This window comes from Amyelois transitella, chromosome 12 (assembly GCF_032362555.1).
Source record: "Amyelois transitella isolate CPQ chromosome 12, ilAmyTran1.1, whole genome shotgun sequence".
Classification (NCBI taxonomy): Eukaryota; Metazoa; Arthropoda; class Insecta; order Lepidoptera; family Pyralidae; genus Amyelois; species Amyelois transitella.
In genome coordinates, this window is record NC_083515.1 from 9,675,970 (window position 1) to 9,700,060 (window position 24,091).

The following is a 24,091-nucleotide window of genomic DNA, read 5'->3' on the forward strand; positions in this document are numbered from 1 at the left end:
TCTATCTAACAGCTAAACGTAGTCTATCAGTTTTTCAAGACTGCTGGCTCTGTCTACCCCATATATATATATTAGCCTACAAGTAAGTCCGAGACTTATGTTACGAGATACTAACTCAACGATACTATATTTTGTAATAAATAGATAGAAAACCATCCAAGACCCAGGCCAATCAGAAATAGTTCTTCAAAATATATGGGTACCATCGAAGTTTCTTTTATGAGACTTTGGGGTGACTTTAGGCAAATAATTAAATTATAGTTATATTATGAGAGCCAGTTTCTTAAAAGTTTTTGTTTTTATTACTCACACATAACACTAAAACACATTATATAAATTGATACTACCTACTCGTAAATAACACTAACTTTTACTAATAAGACTGATGAATGAGGTGAGGTACCTTCTTTATTTTATTTATTTCATTTGCCAACAGATGTTGCAAAAATCATCACTATAAAAAAATAATTGCACAACCTTTAACTTACAAATATATCATATGCACATTATAAAGTGAAGAAAATACAATACCGTGTAGTTCCCGGCACCAATAGAAAAAAGAATAAGACCACTCCGTCTCCTTCGCAAGAATGTCGTAAATGCGACTAAGGGATGGGCATAAAAACTAGGGATTCTTCTTTTAGGCTTGCAACCTGTCACTTTTATGTGAATCTCATTTCTATCAGTAAGCCAAACAGCTGATCGTGGCCTATCAATATATTCTAGAGTGTTGGCTCTGTCTTCCCCACAAGGAATATAGACGTGATTATCTATCATCTATTATATGTATGTATTTATGTAAATACAAAACAATACCTTTTTAAATTATACATACAATAAACTCAAACAAATTGTCTTAAATTGTGTTCTGTGCAAAAAAAGCACCCTTTTTACATACATTACTAGCGACCCGCCCCGGCTTCGCACGGGTGCAAAATTATAAATGTTATTATACATAAAAACCTTCCTCTTGAATCACTCTACCTGTTACAAAAAACCGCATCAAAATCCGTTGCGTAATTTTAAAGATTTAAGCATACAGACAAACAGGCTAAAATAGCGACTTTGTTTTATACTATGTAGTGATGCAACGTCGTCCAGCCTTCAATACTTACTGATGCTTCTCAGTACAACTTCTGTATCTTAGTTAGCAATTCTTTTAATTACGACTCAGTCAGATTATTTGTCGTCGCATCGTGAACACTCGGCCTAATGAAGATAAATTGTGGCCAACTCGAGCGCTCACCAGTTCTAACTGTACCTACTGTTCCGCGCGTTTGTGTTTTGTTCTTTGGTGGGAAATAAGTGTGTGTGTGCCATTTATTCTGTGTAAAACAGCTGTTTCGAAGGTAAATGCCCGCGTCTGATTTGATCAAGCTATGATTGAGAACTGTGGTTTCTTGTTATATGAGAAATATACTATCGCAGTGGGTAGGAAAGTAAATAGTTGAGAATGCATTCAGTGCGTCTTCTTTTTTTCTGTAATTGTTTAAAATAAATAGATTCTATTCATTCAATGTGGCTGTTTGTAATTGTGTACGTTTACATATGAAGCTGTATATATACATACATATAGTCACGTCTATATCCCTTGCGGGGTAGACAGAGCCAACAGTCTTGAAAAGACTGATAGGCCACGTTCAGCCTTTTGGCTTAATGATAGAATTGAGATTCAAATAGTGACAGGTTGCTAGCCCATCGCCTACAAGAAGAATCCCAAATTTATAAGCTCATCCCTTAGTCGCCTTTTACGACATCCATGGGAAAGAGTAGGAGTGGTCATATTCTTTTTTCTAATGGTGCCTGGAACCATACGGCTCTTCACTTCTTCTTTCACTCCTTCGCTTTCCCATGGATGTAGTAAAGGCGACTAAGGGATAGGCTTACAAACTTGGGATTCTTTTTTAGGCGATGGGCTAGCAACCATTCACTATTTGAATCTCAATTCTATCATTAAGCCAAATAGCTGAACGTGGCCATTCAGTCTTTTCACGACTGTCGGCTCTGTCTACCCCGCAAGGGATATATTATAAGTGTCTATAAATATCTAAATATCTAAGTCCTTTACAGCATGTAATTTAAATGAATATTTTTGAAGATATGGCAGATTTAAAAAGTAAAGTAAAGACATCGCTGTTTCGGCGGTACCGGCCGGCCGGCGGCGCAGAGATTTGCACCGCGCGAAGCCGGGGCGGGTCGCTAGTTTATATTATATTCTCTGTTCCCTAATACCAATTTTTAAGACAAAAGTGATAAGCATTATATTTGATCAAATCTTGCTTACCATCAGGGTAAAGAGTCATTTGCGTCGACCTAAAATGCCTCATTATATATACAAAATAAATAAAAATAACACAGACTAGTTTTACCTACTAAAGGCGACTGAGGGGTAGGCTTATAAACTTGGGATTTTTCTTTTAGGCGATGGGCTAGCAACCTGTCACTATTTGAATCTCAATTCTATCTTAAAGCCAAATAGTTGAACGTAGCCTATCCGTCTTTTCGAGACTGTTGGCTCTGTCTACCCCGCAAGGGATATAGACGTGATTATATGTATGTATGTGTGTAGTTTTACCTACGTAGATACACGGCGTTATCTACTGTGATATGATAACATAGGCCGCGCTTCACGAATCTGAAGAGCTTACACATAATAATATCTGGGAATAGTTAACAATCAAATCTTTGCTAAGCCCCGTCGCAAAATGGAAAGGTGTTATTAATATAGTTAAATAGGGATATACCAAATTAAAAAAAAATTGTGGCAGTGAATTCCCTTGGTGGTAACAAATGTAATTCTAAATAATGATAATGCCAAAACCAATTAGCCAACGTGGTCCAAAATTGACCCAAATAATTTACACTTAATTTTTGAACATTTTTTATCTTTTCTAATATTATAAAGTTGAAGAGTTTGTTTGTTTGAACGCGCTAATCTCAGGAACTTCTGGTTCGAAAACTGGTTAGAAAAATTCTTTTTGCGTTAAATAGACCATTAATCGAGGAAGGCTTTAGGCTATATAACATCACGTTGCAACTATAAGGAGCAAAGAAATAATGGAATATGTGAAAAAAACGGGGAAAATTATTCATCCTTGAGGGCTTCAATGATGCCCAAAATAACTATTCCACGCGGACAAAGTCGCGGGCACAGCTAGTTAAATTATATGTTTTTCAAGCACGTATTCATATAATATGTAACATGTATGACCGCTAACGAGCTCGTTTATGGGTAACTTTAGATGTAACCTTCTATAATTAAACCGTACAACACCCTCATTTAAACAAACATACATACATACGGTCACGTCTATATCCCTTCTGGACTAGACAGAGCCAACAGTCTTGAAAAGACTGAATGACCACGTTCAGCTATTTGGCTTAATGATAGAATTGAGATTCAAATAGTGATAGGTTGCTAGCCCATCGCCTAAAAAAGAATCCCAAGTTTGTAAGCCTATCCCTTAGTCGCCTTTTACGACATCCATGGGAAAGAGATGGAGTGGTCCCATTATTTTTGTATTGGTGCCGGGAACCACACGGCACCTTATTTAAACAGTGGGTGCAATGAAGCTAAAATAAGAGTTCACTCTTATTTTAGTTTCATTGCACCCACCGCCTTCTCACATTGTTTATAAGATTCATCAAGGAAACTCTGGTGATTCTTCTTTTAGACGATGGACTAGCAACCTATAATTATTTGAACCTTAATTTTAAGGTAAGGGTTAGTTATAAAGACTTGCAGTTTGCTGCGTCGACAGCTTGTAATTTTCAGCAACGACACGATGCTACTCGTACGTGTAAATGGTGCCTTAGAGTGAAGTAAGTTGTATTGTACTGACGCATTGCAAACTTTGAAGAAGCATATAAGGTTGCCAGCTCATGGCCTTAAAAAATAATTCCAAGTTTTTAGTCTTTCCTTTGATTGACGTTAACAATCTGCAAGGGAAGAGAAGCAGCTTGCACATAATATGTCGGTGAGCACTCAAACTATTGTACATAACTTAGAAAAATACGAACCCGTGACGTAAACGTGATACGCGAGCCAAGGTCGATGTGGGATTTGTGTTCTTTTTGTATGATAAAATTCATTCATTCAATCATCTTATTTCAACAGATGAGTCACGACGCTGTACCAATCGGCGAAGCGACTTTGATGCGACAAGCGTGCGACAAATACCGGTCGACGTTTGGTCGCCAGCCTGTCGTAGCGTCGCGCGCTCCCGGTCGCGTCAACCTTTTAGGGGACCATGTGGACTATTGCGAGGGTTATGTCTTGCCATGTGTAAGTATAACATAACATATAATCACGACTATATCCTTTGCAGTGTAGACAGAACAGTAATCAAAAGGCCACGTTCAGCTGTTTGGTTTAATGATATAATTGAGATTCAAATAGTGACAGGTTGGTAGCCCATCGCCTAAAAGAGGAATCTCAAGTTTGTAAGCCTATCCCTTAGTCGCCTTTTGCGACATCCATGGGAAAGAGATGGAGTTGTCCTATTTTTTTTTTCCGTTGGTCCCGGAAACCACACGGCACATTATATGCAAGTATAACATTTGCATAAAGTAAATACGTTGACTGATTCCTGTAATGTTAAAACTGAAAATAAATCAAGAGGAATCAAGTAAAATAAAGCGACGGTGCTGACAGAGGCGCGTCACAAAATAATATAGCTTGACGCTTTGAATGCGCCGATGGTCGCGGCAACCTGTTAGTGGACCATTTGGACTACGAGTTTTGCGAAGTATATGTCTTGCCTAAGTCTTTTCTGTTGACTTTGCGATAACGTTTATATTTACAAGTAACCCTTTTAACGTGTATCGGCGGACTAGAATAGGGGGTGAGTAACACACAACTAAAAGACACTAATAAGATTTTGTGGTGTTTAATATATTTTGTGATGTGCAACCTCTTTTTTGTTTTTTTCAGAATGTGTCGTAACTGGCCATTTATAAAAAAAAAAGAAAAAGAAAATTTTTAAGTGTGCATTTGATTCTTTTTTTACAATTTGGTATGTTATGTATGTAAACCAACTTGTTTTAAAACTATTGTATCAATAAGTTCAGCGGTTTATTACAGTGCATATTTAGAGTTAAATCAAAGTCCATTTGCACTTCATCACAAGATCATCCCCAGTTTATTTCCATATCCAAGTTTTACTTTTTATGGAGTGCTTTACCGCCTTCAAAATGTGGTAACCGCGAATTTGTATGTGATTTAATCAGCGCCATCTAGTGGTAAAGCGATGGCACTAATGCAGTTCCAATGATACATAGTATCTATATTTAGTTTGTGCCAATGATACCTTGTTCGATAACTTAATAATCGTTGATTGGTAACCGGAAGGTTGATAGAGCTTTGGAGGGTGATGGGATAGTAAGTAACCTTTTTACATCAGGCCAGTATACTAAATTACGTTTTCGATTGTAGGTATATATAAGTGGCAAACATATTTTAATCTTTTCGATGTTGCTTTTCGAAACTGGATCTATATACATATGTATGGTTTTGTAAGATACTAGCTAACGATAAAAGGTCGTAATTTATGAGACAAAGCCGGATGAGAACTTAATAATGAATTCCCTATTGTTGCGAGTACTCAAATCTGATTAGTGTAAGTCCTTTTCCAATAAAAGTGAGTTTAGACGAAATTAATTATGCTGAACATGTACAAAAGTTAACGTTACTATACAAAGTGAATTGATGATTTTATGCAACCGTCCTTAAGGTATTTTTTTTTAAATGTAAGTCGATTTTTTTATGTAACGTCTAGAGATTTGAGCTTTGGTATGTACTAGGTTCGTTTTATAGTCTAGGGGTGCACTAAGAGTGGAATTCCCGAAATTCCCGCGGAATTTTTTTTCATGTGACGTCGCATTACCGATTTAGAACGACGAAAAGTTCAGTAAGTATCGTTGAATCTGATGTTCCCAAAATAACGTTTCATGAATAATACTTAATGGAACAGATTTAAAAGTGATTAAATATTGAGAGGATTTTGATCGAATTTATGATTTAAAACTCTGGCTTTCTCCCAAATGACAATTTAATTAAATTTACACCACCAACACTTATTGAAATTGATGACGTCAAAAAAGTCTGATGAGTTTTGGTAATTATTGGATAGGTATTGTAACATTATCAAATTTGTCAATGGAATTTTACATAATTCAATTTGATCGAATGGATTAGTTAAAATTCTTATTACTTTATTAGCTAGTAAATTCATTACTTTTAGGCTGCGTTTATTTTATTTTTATTTATTTATATATTTATGTGCATCACGGAAAATAAGAATAAAACTTAAAATAAATAGAAATTCAAAAGAAATTCAGTACAAGGGCCCAACTTATTTCTAGATAATTTCTTCCAGCAGGCCCACGACAGGAAAGTGTAAAGAAAGCGTTTGCGTTTCCACCATAAATGTGAGAGAAATCATATTAGATACACAATCTAGTAATCAAACTATAAAACATACAGCTGAAGTTGGTCATAGCCTTAAAAGGCTCTGTCCATACCGTAAGATACAAAGACGTGATTATATGCATGTTATATATTGAACAAAAGCAAACGATACCTACAATGTGGTCAAGCGATATAAACAGACACACAATGTTCTCCTTTTTATATAAAATCGTGTAGAATTACGACGCAATACGGCTAAACAGCGTAGTTTATTCTGGTTCCTGGAAATTCCTAATTTTACCCTACTTATCTTCATTTCCATTCTTTGTTTTTATTAAAGGGTCTTTCCAGCCCACGAATCTACGGTTGAGGAAAAATAACCAGTGAATCAGATTTCAAAAAATACATTTCGTTTTATAAGAAAAAACAACTTTAAAAGATTCATTCGGTTGATGGCGAACTTATAGATTCTTTCCTGTAGGGAAAGGCAGAGACTAAATATTTGTACTTGCCGCCGATTCCTTCATACTTCGCTTCGTTCAAGATCATGCAAATTCGCGTTTACTTGCTAGACTCTTTTGATCGAGTACGGCACGTACTGAATCCACTGATCGAAAATATCTAAATATATATAAAGAAAATATATAAATCTTAAGTTATGAATGTGGATGAAGCGAAGGAAATATGCAGAGATCGTGGCAAGTGGAAAGAGGTAGTCTCTGCCTACCCCTCCGGGAAAAAGGCGTGATTTTATGTATGTATGTATAAATCTTAAGACGAGAAAGTTCACATCCGGCGCGGCATGGGACAGCAATCTCCTGTCTCTCTCTTTCAATAAAGCGTCAATAGAAAAAGTGCCGTGTGGTTCCCGGCAACAATACCAAAAAAGAATAGGACCACTTCACCTCTTTCCCATGGATGTCGTAAAAGGCGACTAATAGAAGGGCTTACAAACTTGGGATTCTTTTTTGAGGCGATAGGCTAGCAACCTGTCACTATTTGAATCTCAATTCTATCATTAAGCCAAACAGCTGAATGTGGCCATTCAGTTTTTTCAAGACTGTTGGCTCTGTCTGCCCCGCCAGGGATATAGACGTGACCATATGTATGTATGTAGAAAAAATGCACACACACATAAAATAGTTTAATTAATATTCTTTCACTTCACTGTCAAAGTGTAGTAGCCTGTTGCCTTTTTTCAGTTTTTTCAAGACTGTTGGCTCTGTCTGCCCCGCCAGGGATATAGACGTGACCATATGTATGTATGTAACGTTGCCTTTTTTACAGGCTCTCCCCTTCATGACGATAATAGTTGGAGGCTACAACGACACAGACGTGTGCCACGTGGTGTCCACCCTGGCCAATGGTGAGACGGTGACCACCAGTTTCCCTTCCACCACCACCACCGAGCTGACCCCGGGACCACCGGCTTGGTCCAACTATGTGAAGGGAACAGTCGCCAAATTTCCAAGTAAGTTTATCCATTATGCCGTGTGGTTCCCGGCACCTATTTTGTGGTTGCGGCATCTATTTCCCATGGATGTAGTAATAGGCGACTAAGGGGTGGGCTTGGGACTTGGGATTCTTCTTTTTGGTGACAGGCTAGCAACGTATCACTATTTGAATCATTAAGACAAACAGTATTAATATTACTATAACGAGCATAGAAGTGTGATTTTTAATAAAAAAAAAAATGGAATCTCCATTCTATCATATTAATATTACTATAACGAGCATAGAAGTGTGATTTTTAATTTAAAATAAAATGGAATCTCCATTCTATCATATTAATATTACTATAACGAGCATAGAAGTGTGATTTTTAATTAAAAAAAAAATGGAATCTCCATTCTATCATTAAGCCAAACAGTATTAATATTACTATAACGAGGATAGATGTGTGATTTTTAATTTAAAAAAAATGGATTAATCTTCCATTTTCGTGAATAATTTATGCTTAAACTTGAAGTAAGTCTTACAGACGGCCTTTTTTTTTATAAAAGTTTGACCACAATCTGCCTTGTGGTAAGCGAGATGAGGCCTAGGCTAACGCAAGTTCAAATAATGCCTATTCACTCTTACCTTGAAAATCCCCAAGTTTTATGTTTCGAGGGAGAGAGATGCGAGGTACAGTCCAGATCACAGCGGTTCGTATGATGCTACAAAATCTTTAACTCCTTCTGCAGAACCAGTGGCTGGGTTCAACGCGGCGATAGTCTCCGATGTTCCCATGGGATCAGGCCTGTCCAGCAGTGCGTCTCTGGAGGTGGGAGTCTTCACTTTCCTGGAGCAGCTGACAGGACTCTCAGTCGAGTGAGTGTATGATCTTTTGATTGTCATTACAAGTTTCCGTAACCTATACAGGTGAATGACGTGTTCAGTGATTCATTTATATAATCACGTATCTCATATATATTGTCGGAATCATTATTGTTCTATTGTGGAGAGGTAACGTAAACAAATAAAGTTACTTTCGCAAATAATATAAAATTTTATGATATTGGTTGTAATGAGATACAAAAAACACATTTCATACATACATACATATGGTCACGTCTATATCTCTTGCGGGGTAGACAGAGCCAGCAGTCTTGAAAGACATACAGGCCACGTTCAGCTGTTGGGTTTTTTCAGTTCAGCCGTTAGGCAACGGATATACATGATTTGTGAAAATTTCAGCTTTCTTGCTATTACGGTTTACGAGATACAGCCTGGTGATGGCGATAGAAGAACGGACGGAGAGACAGACAGACAACGGAGGTCTAGTAAAAGGTTTTTACCTTTAAAGCACGGAACCCCATAAAAATAGTAGAAGATCATATCAGAGCTTCGATAAGACATAATTAAAAAAAGAACATAATGTCAATGGTCACGTCTCTCTATTCCCGCCAAAAGTATTTTCTTAAAATCCGTCAAAACTCTGTCAAACACGATGTTTTTTTTTAAATTAGTTTGACATTCGCCGGCAAGTACCAACAAACAAATCGTTTAAGCCCTTCGTTCCTTTTGCCGATAAATCAATCTGGTTGACATGTAATCAATTGGGAACGATGTGTGTAATTTGCTGATATTTTCAAGCTGGTCTAGTCACTGATATTGGCTATGTCCGTTGTCCACCCCGTCAGGTATAAAGACGCGTTGTATTTATGTTATCCCATCCCAACTATTTATGAATATGCGAAAGTAAGTTTATTTGTTTATTAACTCTTCACGAGTTACTCGTATCAACTGAACTAGATAGAAGATTCTTGAAATTTTGCGTATATATAATTAAGAGTCTGGAGAAGGACATAGGTTACTTTTCAGCCCGGTAAAAACTTTTTTCTTTGGTAGCGAAAATTCTGTTTTCTTTGGTCGGTGCCGCTATATTCATTCGAGGGCGCTGAATTCGTGCGAGCAAAGCTGCTGGTAAAAGCTAGTATATGTACATATATATAAGAGGGGAGACTGATTGATTCACTGACTGGCCTATTAAAACACAGGCCAAACTGTTTGACCTAGTTGTTTGAAATTTGACATGTACGTTCTATAAGAGATGATTTTGTGAAATTTTTATGGAGACATATATACATACATTCATAAACACATATAATCACGTTTATATCCCTTGCTGGGTAGACAGAGCCAACAGTCTTATCGATAGTGGACTATCGATCGGCAACACTGACAACGATACAAAAAGTTTATATTATTTATATCATAAAAACGATGGTTTTTCTTAATATAAATAAAATAATAAATACAACTCATACCTCTGCGAACTGTAAAAATGGCAATAAACATATTTTTACTTCTCATATTAAAACTGATCAGCATTTATCTTAAAGCATACGCCCCCGGTTGTAACTATTTCCTCTTAATTTCAAAGAAATGTGTCTAGACTTTTAATCTTCAATGTTTTCAAGCTTAAATTCTATACATAATTTTCAATATTCATGACTTCAACAAGTTTCCATTTAAAATGTGTTATATTTGTAACTGATAATAAGGCTTAAATATTCTTGATACTGATTTCTTAGAACTTAATCAGTGATCTAAACATTAGACTTGAAGCGTGGTTAGTAATTAATTAATGTTGTGTTGTTTTAAAATATGGGCTGTCATAAAACTGTCTTGAAATCCAGCAGAAATTATTTTTGCGTTGAATAGAACCTTTATCAAGAAAGTCTTTAGGCTACCTATACAACATCAGGCTGCAACTATAAGGAGCAAACAAATAATGGAATATGTGAAAGAAAAAACGGGGAAAATTATTCATCCTTGAGGGCTTCAATGATGCTCAAAATAACTAGTCCACGCGGTCGTTTTCGCGGGCATAGCTAGTATTAAAAAATATTCTAAAGTATTTAAATTTAGACCACTAGAATATACATATATTTTCTCTCTTCTTCATCATTATCTTTTCCCTTACAGCCCAGTGGAGAAAGCGAGACTGTGTCAGAGTGCTGAACACGAATTCCCCGGCGTACCCTGCGGCATCATGGACCAGTACATTGTGGCTATGGGTCAGGAGGACCACGCTCTCCTTATTGACTGCCGGTGAATGAAGGGTTCTTTATCTATTAGCATAAAATTTTGTGTCATAATTTTACATGTCATACCTTTGTTTAGCCTAATAATTGTTGCGCATAATATTATTTGGCATAACTTTTTAGGCATATTTCCTAACCTAACCTAATCTGGGCAAAAAAATTATCTAAACTATATTTATGCCCATTGAAATAGTATGCCAAAACCAATTATGCCAAAAAACTAGTATGCCAAAAAAAATATGCGTAACTCGTTAAACTAAAATAGGACAAAAAAAATTGTCGAATGAAAGGGATCCCGAGTCAAGACAATAGGCTATGACTTGTATTGTCGAAATTATAGGAATTGGAACAATATATCTGATATCTTACCTTTGGTTGGGACCCACAGCTAACAAACGATCAAAGTATCTAAGATTTTATTCTAAAAATGTTATAAACTTTACTTCTTTATAATAAATACAAGGAGTTACACGCTGACGGAGTCGCGGGCACAGCTATTCATAATAATATTCTGCGGTTCCTTATATTTTGTTTATACAAAAGTATTGGGGATTGACATATTATATTGCCCTACTAATATAAAAAAGATAATCTGCCTGTTAAATTAAAAACGTGAGGAAGGACGTTTTGCAATTTTTTCACGAAAAACGACGGAAGCGCGGACGAAGTCGTGGGCAAAAGCTAGTAATAAATATAAAAATAATCACGTCTATATCAATTAAGGGGTAGACATTACGTAACTACATGTATGTAGGAATCCCAATGTAATGACTATATGCGCAGATGAAGCTACTGCCAATAGCTTGTCAATTATCATTTCATTTTTGATAATGGGGCTCCCTTAATGCTTTCTAAATGCTTCTTATCAGGCCGGAGATGCGCAAAAAGACGCAACACCATATTACCCCTAATTGAAGGAGAAAAGGCAAATGTTGATGGTAATGGTGTTACTTTCTATGTAATGTACATAGCTAGGCATATTTTTTGTTTTACTAAAGTTAATCACATCAATGTAGGTACCTAATAATTACAATATTAATAATAATTATTAAACACTAGCTGTGCCCGCGTGGAAAATTTATTTTGGGCACTATTGAAACCCTCAAGGATGAATATTTTTCCCCGTTTTTTTTTTCTCATTTTCCATTATTTCTTCGCTCCTATTTGAACCTTTTTTCCCAATTTGAACCAGTGTTTACCTATATATTATTGTTAAAAGATATATATACTAGCAAACTAACCAGAAGGCTGGAGAATTATTCAAAAACACTAGTGACCAAAATGCCGGTTGCTAAAACAAATAATAAAATAATAATAATAAAAAAAGTCTTTCACATCCATTTCGGCGCAACTTAAATAAGTACGTTTTCAATTCAGTTCTTAGAAAAACAAATCTGAAAGAACTTTGAATTTCCCTAATTAGTATTATTAATATCCCCTATTACGAAAGCTTGTTAGTAAAAAATAAAGTCCCGAGCCTTCAGAATGTCGCATAGATAGAAGTTTAATATTTATAACAGTGTTTTACATAAAGTTAATTATTCATCCAAAGCTTTGACATTCCGTGTCTTCTAGACATATGTATAATAAAACAATAAAAAATGTTTGTCTGTACGTTGAGTATATTTTCAAAAAAATAATTTAAAATCATTTAACGATAGAGACCAAGCATGAATTTGAAAAAAGTGTCTGTTTGTATGTTTGTTTGTACACGCTAATTTCCGGAATTACTGAACGGATTTGAATGAAACTTTTTTTGTTGCATAGCCCTTATGCCTAACCAACTTATAGGGTATAATTTATTTTGGAATCAGGTACAGCTGATATCGAACCATAACAACTCAGTTAAACTATAGGAAAATATTGAAATGACGTCTAAACAAAAGTTGTTGAACCTGATGAGCATTTTCTTTTGGCGAAAAAAAATTGAAGATCTGGATCATGTGATGCAGAAGCCAAAGTAACCAGCTATTCTGTAATATGTATCAAACTTTAATTTAACACGCAAACGGAGTTGCGAGCGTCAACTAGTATATAATAAAAGCGAGTGATTATTGTATGGGTGACAAATTACGAATCAAGAGATTTGAGAGGGAATTTGATTTAAAAGTCATATTTGAGGCTTGTCTTTAATCCTCCTGTCTGACCTCTGTGACTTTATAATTGGTGACCCTTTAGGAGTGATATTTCGGTCTCGACAACCCCAAAGGTAAGATCTTCCGGCATATTCCGGCTGGTATGGACCAGGCTAGGTGTTATGCCTGAGGAACCGCGGCTCCGACGATGTTTAGTCGGAGGTTGTATTTATGCTCCAATCCGTAGAAATTTTGCTTGCGCGATTTAGTTTTCATATTAAGACGTCGCAACAAATGTCAGGTCATGAATTTTTGGCAAAAAGTATGGATTTTGTTTTCCTTAAGGACTCTATAGCTTTAGCATAGAATTGAAATCATTCTTCTATAATTCAGTTTTCTATGAGCTTACATCCACTAGAGAGAACCACACGGCATACAGCTACGAAAATACGACTTCTCAACCATACATACCCTGGGCTCCATTTCAAAAAGGCGAGGACTAAATCGAGTATAACATCAGAAGGATGATCAATCTACCCCGCAAGAGATATAGACGTGACTATATGTATTAATGTGGGATGATCAATATGATTTCTTAATTAATATTTGTTAATAACATATTTATAACGTACAACAGATTGCCCTGAATAAGGTACATTTCTGAGTGTCAGGTTACCAGCTCTGTTATCTGAAATGTTGTACTTATCTAGATCAAATGACAATCGATTAGGTTTGTAGTAACTTGGTGTACAAAAATTATAGATGGAGAAAAATAATTCAGTTGTAGTTTTATGAATGAAAATCGAAAAAAGAAGAAAAGAAATTTTGTTTTAAATTAAAATGTTTTCATGTAAAAAAAAACAAACATTTTATAAAAAGAATGTGTCATTAATCTGCAGTAATCCCTTACTTTGACATAATACCATGTACGATTAAATTTAAATTATCCTAATCTAAATTTCTCAAAGATAAACTGCTCTTCAATAAATTCTCAGGGTGACCTCTTGTTAACCCCGAATAATACGTCAGCCTTCTATAAAATTCAGTATTAAGATTTATGTAAATTTACAAAAATGAAGAGAGTTATGAATGTGGATGAAGCGAACGAATGTGCAGGAATAGTAGCAAGTGGAAAGTTGTAGTCTCTGCCTACCTCTCCGGGAAAGAGGCGTGATTTTATTTATGTAAAAAACGTGTAAGTTTGCTTCTCAATAAGTTGTTTTTAAGCGTTCAAAATACATATGTAGGCATATAAGCCTACATATTTCGAACACACCTTTGAAATAAATTCAATTTGAAACGAAATGAAATCTTATATTGATTATATTATATCGAGAACGTTTGTAGATTGACTTTAATTAAATTAAATATCGTAATAAGCTCTCTTTGGTGTAATATTCATTTTTTCTCCTTTTTTTCAAAGCCATACCAGCAATTTCTCAAAAGAGTTTTGATGCAAAGATATTTAATACTCTATTGCCCTAGTTCTTGTTCTGTTTTTTTACGGGGCTGCCAGTATATTTGTATTAAATTTTCTTAAATAGGGAAGGAATATTCCACGCTGAAGAAGGTTCGGGTCATTGGCCTCATAAAGAGCTTGATATAAATATTAATTAACTTTTCTTGGGTTCTGTAACAAAGTGTAAAAAGCCTTTTTTTTTAAATATAGGTAGGTATTTGAAATTACCAAGTGCATAATTTTGAGTATTTTTTTTTTCAATATATATACATGTTGAAGTTTAATGGTTACAATTACCGTTCAATATCTATTAATGTTCAACGCCTGTTAGCTATTAAGCTAAGTTAGCTACGATTATTAATTGTTATATTTTGCATTCATATTTCCCCCTTAAATTCTTAGCCAAGTTCCTTACTTGCTAGTAAATTTTAAATAAGGCTTGTTCAATTATATAGTGTATTATTATATTTAAATTTATAAATGTAAATGTAAATATTAAATAAGGCTTGTTCAATTATATAGTGTATTATTATATTTAAATTTATTAATGTGAATGTAAATTTTAAATAATGCTTGTTCAATTATAGATTCTCGTATTTGTAAAACACATTTTTTTTAAATTTGGTAATAAATTAAAACCATTTTTTTAAGTTTTTTAAATACATAGCTATTTTTTAGTTATTATGTTATTCTACTGGTAGAACCTAGAAAGAAGTAGGGAATGTAGTTGTAGGGTTGTTGTTAGGTCAGCTGTTACCGGCTAATGAATCAAGCTTTAGATGAGAAATGGCTGCAATGTAGATGCGTTTGTTCACTCTGTTGCAAATAACTTTGTCTTTTTAAAACGACTTCGCAAATAATTAAGTAACAAATAACGATCTCATTTATCAGTGTTACTGTATTTAAATTAAAACATTTTAATCTGTACTTATTATTTAATTATTAATTAGTTAGTTTTTTTTTACTGAAACGAATCTGTACTTTTATTAATTTCATTTTTACGTACATATTTTTCTATTAGTGGTTTTGGTTTTGTTTAGACTGCTTTATCTTTGCGTGCATTCTAAATGGTGAAATGATGAAACTGACTTCGAAGTACTTCACTTGAGGAGTGTATGGGATTCTTCTAACGTAAGAAAAAGAAAATAGACTTCAAACAGTACAAAGAAATGCACATATAAATAAAATATATGCACATGCAAATAAAAATAATTATTTCGATTTTAGTAAAACAGAAAAAGATAAAGTATTTTATAATTTTGAGCCAATTTTTTACATGTTTATTCCAACTTTTTTACAATAATTATTTGGTTCATTAACTATTCTAAGTTTGGATGGTTGTGAAGTTGACGTTGTTGAAGAAAATGCTGAAGTGTAGTTTGTTACCGCTTTTTCTGCACTGACGCCTTGGAAGCGGCAGTAAACTTAGTTTTAAGTAATTTATTTGACGTCAACCATTGTTGTGAAACCAAAAGATTTGAAAATTATTAAGCGATATAAAGTATCCTACAGTAACATGAATAAAAATTTTGAATTTTGAATTTAAGTAAGGATGTATTCACAAAAAAACCTTTCAAATTAGAAACATCCCCAAATTATCCTTTTCTACGTTCTCTTGTTAAATTCATGAGTATATGAATATTTTACCCAAAGATATCAAACAGCTACGCAAGAAAAATAATATAAAGTAAACAGTACACTCTTAATGAAAAATAAGCGACGTCGAGGTTAAACTTGTCTTACATACATACATATAATCACGTCTTTATCCTTTGCGGGGTAGACAGAGCCAACAGTCTTGAAAAGACTGATAGACATCGTTCAGCTGTGTGTTGACATTTCTCTTTTTTGTTTCAATTAAATAATGTTAATAAGTATGACTATATTGTTTATGTCTATTTTGTCTGTTGCTTTGCGAAATACGATCAAAATCGTTACAGTAATTTTTGTGTGATAACATTGCAAACACACGTACAAAACAAATGCTTTCTTCATAATAAAATTTGTATAGAAGTATATATAATTATTATGTATTTATGTCTATTAAAATTGATATTATTTAATATACATACATACATATGGTCACGTCTATATCCCATGCGGGGTAGACAGAGCCAACAGTCTTGAAGACTAAATGGCCACGTTCAGCTATTTGGCTTAATGATAGAATTGAGACTCAAATAGTGACAGGTTGCTAGCCCATCGCCTAAAAGAAGAATCCCAAGTTTATAAGCATATCCCTTAGTCGCCTTTTACGACATCCATGGGAAAGAGATGGAGCGGTCCTATTCTTTTTTGTATTGGTGCCGGGAACCACACGGCACCTATTTAACACTTATTTAACAACCGATTTAAAATCTGTTTGCCATTTTCAAAAGCTTTGCTTTAAGCAATTAATTCACCTGTTCAACAGCTGTTTAATAAAGTTTTTTAATAAAAAAAAGACATGTCTGTATTTGACAGGTCGCTCGCCTCCACTCAGATTCCAATAAACACTGGCGATACGGCGATCCTGGTGACAAATTCTAATGTGAAGCACAAATTGACTGGCAGTGAATACCCTCAGAGGCGGGCGCAGTGCGAGGAAGCAGCCGCTAAACTTCGTATACCATCGTTGAGGAGTGCAAAAATCACAGATTTAGATAGTAAGTTAAAAAGTCAGTAACAGATATCTTTAGGTATTTAGGAACAGAATCGAGTGATAAAGCTTTTGTCATATCCTTTATATCTTGATTTGATGAAAGTTGGTTGTTAGATGAAGAGGAAATACCCAGTTTTATTTTCAAAACTCGTTATAGCCCTTATCATACATACATAAAATTACGCCTCTTTCTCGGAGCGGTAGGCAGAGACTACCTCTTTCCACTTGCCACGATCTCTGCATACTTCCTTCGCTTCATCCACATTCATATCCACCCCTTATCAAAAGCAAATAAAGATTCTATTCTATAATTTATAAGTGCCGTGTGGTACCCGGCACCAATAGAAAAAAGAATAGGACCACTCCAACTCTTTTCCACGGGTGTCGTAAAAGGCGACTAAGGGCTAGGCTTATAAACTTGAGATTCTTCTTTTAGGCGATAGGCTAGCAACCTGTCACTTTATATGAATCTCAATTCTATCAGTAAGCCAAACAGCTGGACTATCAGTATTTTCAAGCCTGTTGGCTCTATCTACCCCGCAAGGTTATAGACGTGATTATATAATTTATAAATTGTGCCCATTTGCCCATGGTAACGTGCCCAGAAGGTGGCGTTGCAATGATGATTGAAAATGTTTAATCTTTGACGATATAGTTTCCAGTCTCTGATCACGGGATACCTCGATCAGTCACTAAGAAAGAAAATTTAAAAGTTGTATGATATATATACATATGTATTTATTTCCATCTCATGTACACACAAAATGTATGGGCATGATAAACACAAGAAACAATAATATCTAAATTTTATTATGTTTTAAACACACACTCAGTAAGAGAATTAACAAAGATACCTATGTGGCTGAATTCTAATAATTGCTTTCAGGATTAAGACAGATGAAATGTGATGAATTGGTGTTGAAAAGGGCGCAGCATGTAATTGGGGAGATCGCGAGAACAGAGGAAGTTGCCAAAAGATTGCGGGAAAATGACCTGGAAAGGGTAAGAAGGCTTATTTTCTTTTTGACGTGACAACGTCTTATAATTCGATTGAGCCGGCTGCACGCACGAAAAAACATGACTCATGCGGCGTTACCTCGCTCTGAGGCGTTCCATGTAAGTGCTTGAAGTGCAAGCGAGAGCGCGGAACGTGCGACAAAGAGGCATAATCGGCCTTCGCGTTCGGCAGCGTTCGACATCCGTCTCTCTCCTATTTGAGTGAGAGATGCGTCTGCGTGGACAACTGCTATACTATAGTACATTTACATACATACTTTCATTGTGATTTCCAATTACCTCCTTCTCTATATATATGTACATACAAATCTATTAAACATATGAAATTAAAATTTTCTTTTGATAAATGCTACCATTCCATCATTATTTTCTTAAGACGTTGTCACGTTCAACTATCGTCAGTAAATCGACTCTTTGAAATCGACTTTACTGACAATCGATTTTTAGCCAATTTTATGGAGGGTGTTGTATACGTTATAATTATTTCATCGGTTGCAGGACGCAGTTCCACTGTTTAAGGTCCTGCGTATGTAACTCTTTTCCTATCATACTACTAGATATTTATTTCTTTAAAACGTTATTGCACAAAAAAAAATGTACAAAAGGCGGACTTAATGCCGTTTGGCATTCACTACCAGTCAACCAGTTGACCAAACAGAAAAACTTTAAGTTGGTGGTGCGATACTTTATCGCACATGCATACTGCAAAATTTTGACATTACAAAAAAATGCATAAATACATACAAGATACAAAAAATACATTATGTATACATACATAAAATATCAAATTGGGATTTACTATCGTAAATGCGAAAGTTTGTAAGTATTTATGAACTAGCTTTTGCTCCCGTGGAATTAAAAAAAAATATGTAACTTGAGGTCTATTCTATGTCTGTGTCAAAATAGGTACAATATAGTTTTCGAGTTTATTCGTTACAAACAAAAATAAAAATCTTTTCTTCATGAGGATGTCGTGAGTGGCGATTATGGGAATAAGAATTCTTAACTATTACAATCATGTTTCAACGTTGGTTTTCATATACCTACTTATTTTTTCTGATGACCCAATTTGGATTCGATTTTTTATTAATTTTATTGGAATAAGAATCCAAATTAGGCAAATATTAATTTTATTAAAATATGAGTTTGATGTTTCTTTTGAAGAAGAAACCTAATGACTTTTATTACAGAAAGCTGTCTTTCTGTAATAAAAGTCTTCTAAATATGTCTGTACATATTTAGGTCAATTGAGGTACGCGTTTAATTTGACAGCAAATTTTAATATTCCTTTTGCAATTCGTAAAGGCGATTGCAACGTAAAAGGCACTTATCAGAAACTCGTTTCGGGTCTTTTAATAAATTTAAGCTGGTAGACAGATATTGCATTCAATTGCTTTTCAAAATGAATGTAATTTTATTATTAAATGGGGAACTTTACAAAGCTAATGAAACGATATGACATGAAAATGTTATTAAGTTTTGCTAAGGCTCTTTGAATGATATTTTGTGCGTACGAGGAATACATAGGTACAAAACTTGAAGATAATATTGAAATACAGTCTGAGACTCAGTTCATAAATGTTTTTTTTTGTTATTTTTTTTTGGTAAATACCTGGTACACGGCAATTGTTCTAAAATTAAATAAAAAAATAAAACTGGCTGCATACAACAACGAACCTCGGTATTTTTAATGCGTTATATAGTTTTTTTTTATGAAGAGAATTCTGTTGTGTTTGTGGCGTATAAATTTAAATTTGGAGCCTTCCTGGCAACACTAATACTTTTGTTTTATCTGTGACAACTTACTTCCGTTCTCTGTATAGTTTTGTTTTGTCCGGTCATAGTAAAAGCTTATTCTAATAAATCCATTTATAATAATAACTTAGTGCATTATTTATATCAGGAGCAGAGTGGCGCAGTGGAAGCGTGCGCGTCCATAACCTGATATAAATAATGCACTAAGTTATTATTGAATTTTAGTTCGATATTATTAAAAATTGTGCCGTGTGGTTCCCGGCACCAATACAAAAAAGAATAGGACCACTCCATCTCTTTCCCATGGATGTCGTAAAAGGCGACTAAGGGATAGGCTTACAAACTTGGGATTCTTTTGTAGGCGATGGGCTAGCAACCTGCCACTATTTGAATCTCAATTCTATCATTAAGCCAAATAGCTGAACGTGGCCATTCAGTCTATTCAAGACAATTGGCTCTGTCTACCCCGCAAGGGATATAGACGTGACCATATGTATGTATGTATGTGTATGTATAATGTTAAGTTAATTCGTTTAGACAGATTTCTATGTTCTGCATTGCAAGAAACCTTTTTTTTTCAGGTCGGCCAGTTGTTCTATGAATCCCACGAATCCCTCAGCGAGCTGATGGAGGTGTCATGCCCTGAGCTGGACCAGCTGGTGGACATCACGAGGGGAGCCCCTGGGGTGCTTGGAGCCAGGATGACTGGGGGAGGGTTCGCGGGATGTGTTATTACTTTGGTGAGAGATTTAATGAAAGGAAATTTGTTGTCTATATAAATAAATATATACGGGATAGATTACACACATTGAGTTAGCGTCGAAGTAACTTCGAAACTTTGTGTTATGAGATATTGACACAATGATGCTATATTTTATAATAAATACTTATAAGCCGTGTGGTTCCCGGCACCAATTCCAAAAAGAATAGGACCACTCCATCTCTTTCCCATGGATGTCGTAAAAGGCGACTAAGGGATAGGCTTACAAACTTGAGATTCTTTTTTTAGGCGATAGGCTAGCAACTTGTCACTATTCGAATCTCAATTCTATCTTAAAGCCAAATAGCTGAACGTGGCCTATCAGTCCGCTCAGGACTGTTGGCTCTGTCTACCCCGCAAGGGATATAGACGTGATTATATGTATGTATGTATGTATGTACTTATAAAGATTAACATCCAAGACCCAGTTAAATCAGAGAAAGTGCCGTGTGGCTCCCGGCACCAATACAAAAAAGAATAGGACCACTCCATATCTTTCCCATGGATGTCGTAAAAGGCGACTAAGGGATAGGCTTACAAACTTGGGATTCTTTTTTAGGCGATGGGCTAGCAACCTGTCACTAGTTGAATCTCAATTCTATCGTTAAGCCGAATAGCTGAACGTGGCCATTCAGTCTTTTCAAGACTGTTGGCTCTGTCTACCCCGCAAGGGATATAGACGTGACCATATGTATGTATGTATGTAAAGTGCGTTTCTCATCATGCCCTGGCCGGGATTCGAACCCGGGATTTCCGGTGTCACAGACAAGCGTACTGCCGCTGCGCCACTGACACCGGCAAATATAAAACTAACTCATTAACTGATACATCAACACACTGACAACTGCTGGGCGAAGAGATTTTAAATTAGATATGTAGGCTTAATATGTGATCTAGGGGTGATCAAACAAAAGATAACCCAGAAAAAAATTCGCGGGAACGGAAATTTTAACGGTATAATTCGATTTTCGCGGACGAATTTGCGGACAAAAATATATAGTAAATACTTTTTAAATTCTTCTTTTTCTTCCTGTCGTTAAGCCTGGATACATCCACACCTCTTTTGAGAGGAGTGCGAGTTCGCCTTTTCAAAATTACCCAATGAACCACACGGTAATGCGTTTTTTATTTTTATAATTATTTGCATACATATGATTCTTATCATACATTATGTTTCAGGTAAAAAAAGACCAAGTGGATAATTTGAAGAAGCTGATTTTGTCGAAATATAAAGGGACACCAGTGTTCTTCATCTGCCAACCCAGTGATGGTGCCAAAGGGTACAAATTGTAATTTTCTACCCACTTTTCATATAATTAAGTAAACGAACTAGTGAAGAAAAAGGACATTTGATTTTCAACCTTCCAAAGATGTCACATAAGCAACAAAATTAAAGTTAAATTTTTGGGATATAATGTCTTGTATGTATTTAGTTTAAAAAAAAAAAACTATTGTACTTTTTTATAAAAATAAAATTACGAATAATGCGATCTTGATTTGAAACTTGATTAAAATGAAGTATGTAATTTTAAAACTAAAAATAAAAATAATGTAAAAAAAGAAAGTAAAAGTTTTGTTTAATTTTTTTCTAAATCACTAACGCTTGCATTATATATACAAAGAATTAATAAATCTATACTAATATTATAAAGTTGAAGAGTTTGTTTGAACGCGCTAATCTCAGGAACTACTGGTTTGAACTGAAAAAGTGTGTTGAATAGACCATTTATCGAGGAAGGCTTTAGGCTATATAATATCACGCTGTAACTACGAGTATTAGGCGCGGAGAAATAATGGAAAATTTTAGTCCTTGAGGGCTTCAATGATGCCCAAAATAACTGTTCCCCGCGGACAAAGTCGCAGGCACAGCCAGTACATCATAAACTGTCTCAGATTTGATATGGGTTACTTACTTAGGCAATAAAGATGGGCCCGTATAGTGTGACGCCAACTATTACCGACCGACGACCAGCGGTCGGTGGCACGCTGCATTACGTTTATATCCCTTGCGGGGTAGACAGAACCAACATACAGTCTTGAAAAGACTGTTAGGCCACCTTCAGCTGTTTGGCTTAATAATAGAATTAAGATTGAAATAGTGACAGGTTGCTAGCCCATCGCGTAAAAGAAGTATCCCAAGTTTGTAAACCTATCCTTTAGTCGCATTTTACGACGTCCATAGGCAAGAGATGGAGTGGTCCTATTCTTTTTTCCATCTGTGCCGGGACGGGAACCACACGGCAACGGCGTAGCTTTTAAAGCTGAAACCGAGCGAGCTTTCAGTTGATAACGGGCTGCCGGAGCGGACGCACGTGTCTACTTGAACCGAAACTATTCAGTGGTACTCGCGAGTCACTCGAAATTAAAGAACTTTGAACGTGATGTTTGTTAAATGAATAAGTTTAAACTAGTTTTAGTGGAAAAAATGTAACTTTAAGTGTTTGTGCAGTGAACGGTTTGAGGATAACAGATTTTTGAACAGGTAAATACTTGAAATATTGGTTTGTAAATTTGGTATGAATATAAAATGGTGCCGTGCGATTCCTGGTACCAATAAAAAAATAAACTAATAGGACCAGTCCATATCGTTCCTATGGATGTCGTAATAGGAGGCTAAGGGACGGGCTTATTAACTTTGAATTCTTCTTTTGGCGATGGGCTAGCAACCTGTCACTATTTGAATTTCATTTCTATCACTCAGAAAAATAACATGGCCTATCATTCTTTTCAAGACTGTTTGGCTCTGTCTACCCCGCAAGGGATATAGACGTGATTATATAATGGGGGTCACGCATTTTCAATACCTTATTATTATCGATACCGTACAATAGAAATTGAATTGTACATATTTTTTTAAATCCAATGATTGTTTTGTAATTTGTTATATTTTTATGTAAAATAAAAAGTTTACAAAGTTAAATAATAGGTATCTACTTGTGTTAAAATTTTCACACTAGAATAATAATTTTATAAGTATTTCTTTAAATTGGACAGTGCCGATATTAAATGGCAAATCAAAATGGTGGAACTACACTTAAATTTCTACTTATTAAAAATAAATATTTATATTCTTCTTTGAATTCATGAAGTAGGACTCTTTAAACAAATATAATAAATACTTACATAGGTACCTATAATAAATAATATTTTACGATTAACTAGTAACAGTGACGTCGAAGTTTTGTAGAAATTTATCAGTGGTTACCCAGTAATTTCGTAAATTATGTGAAATTACAGACAGGGTTAATTTTAAGTTAAGGGGAAATTTCATTATTGAAATAATACTAAGCCGTGTGGTTCTTGGCACCAATAGAAAAAAAAGGACCACTCTGTCTCTTTCCCATGGATGTCGTAAAAGGCGGCTAAGGGATAGGCTTATAAACTTGGGATTCTTCTTTTAGGCGATGAGCTAGCAACCTGTCACTATTTGAATCTCAATTCTA

General features: G+C 35.1%; 1 protein-coding gene across 1 annotated transcript; it reads left to right on the top strand.

The window, feature by feature from the left end:
* Positions 1-1,194: 1,194 nt before the first annotated feature.
* Positions 1,195-22,218, top strand: LOC106142222 (galactokinase). The gene is made up of 9 exons (XM_013343905.2): positions 1,195-1,349; positions 4,118-4,285; positions 7,697-7,880; positions 8,596-8,722; positions 10,823-10,948; positions 16,939-17,120; positions 18,003-18,118; positions 20,470-20,628; positions 21,828-22,218. The coding sequence occupies exons 2-9, from the start codon at positions 4,118-4,120 to the stop codon at positions 21,939-21,941; spliced, it is 1,176 nt and encodes a 391-aa protein (XP_013199359.2). The 5' UTR covers positions 1,195-1,349; the 3' UTR covers positions 21,942-22,218.
* The last annotated feature ends 1,873 nt before the right edge of the window (positions 22,219-24,091 follow it).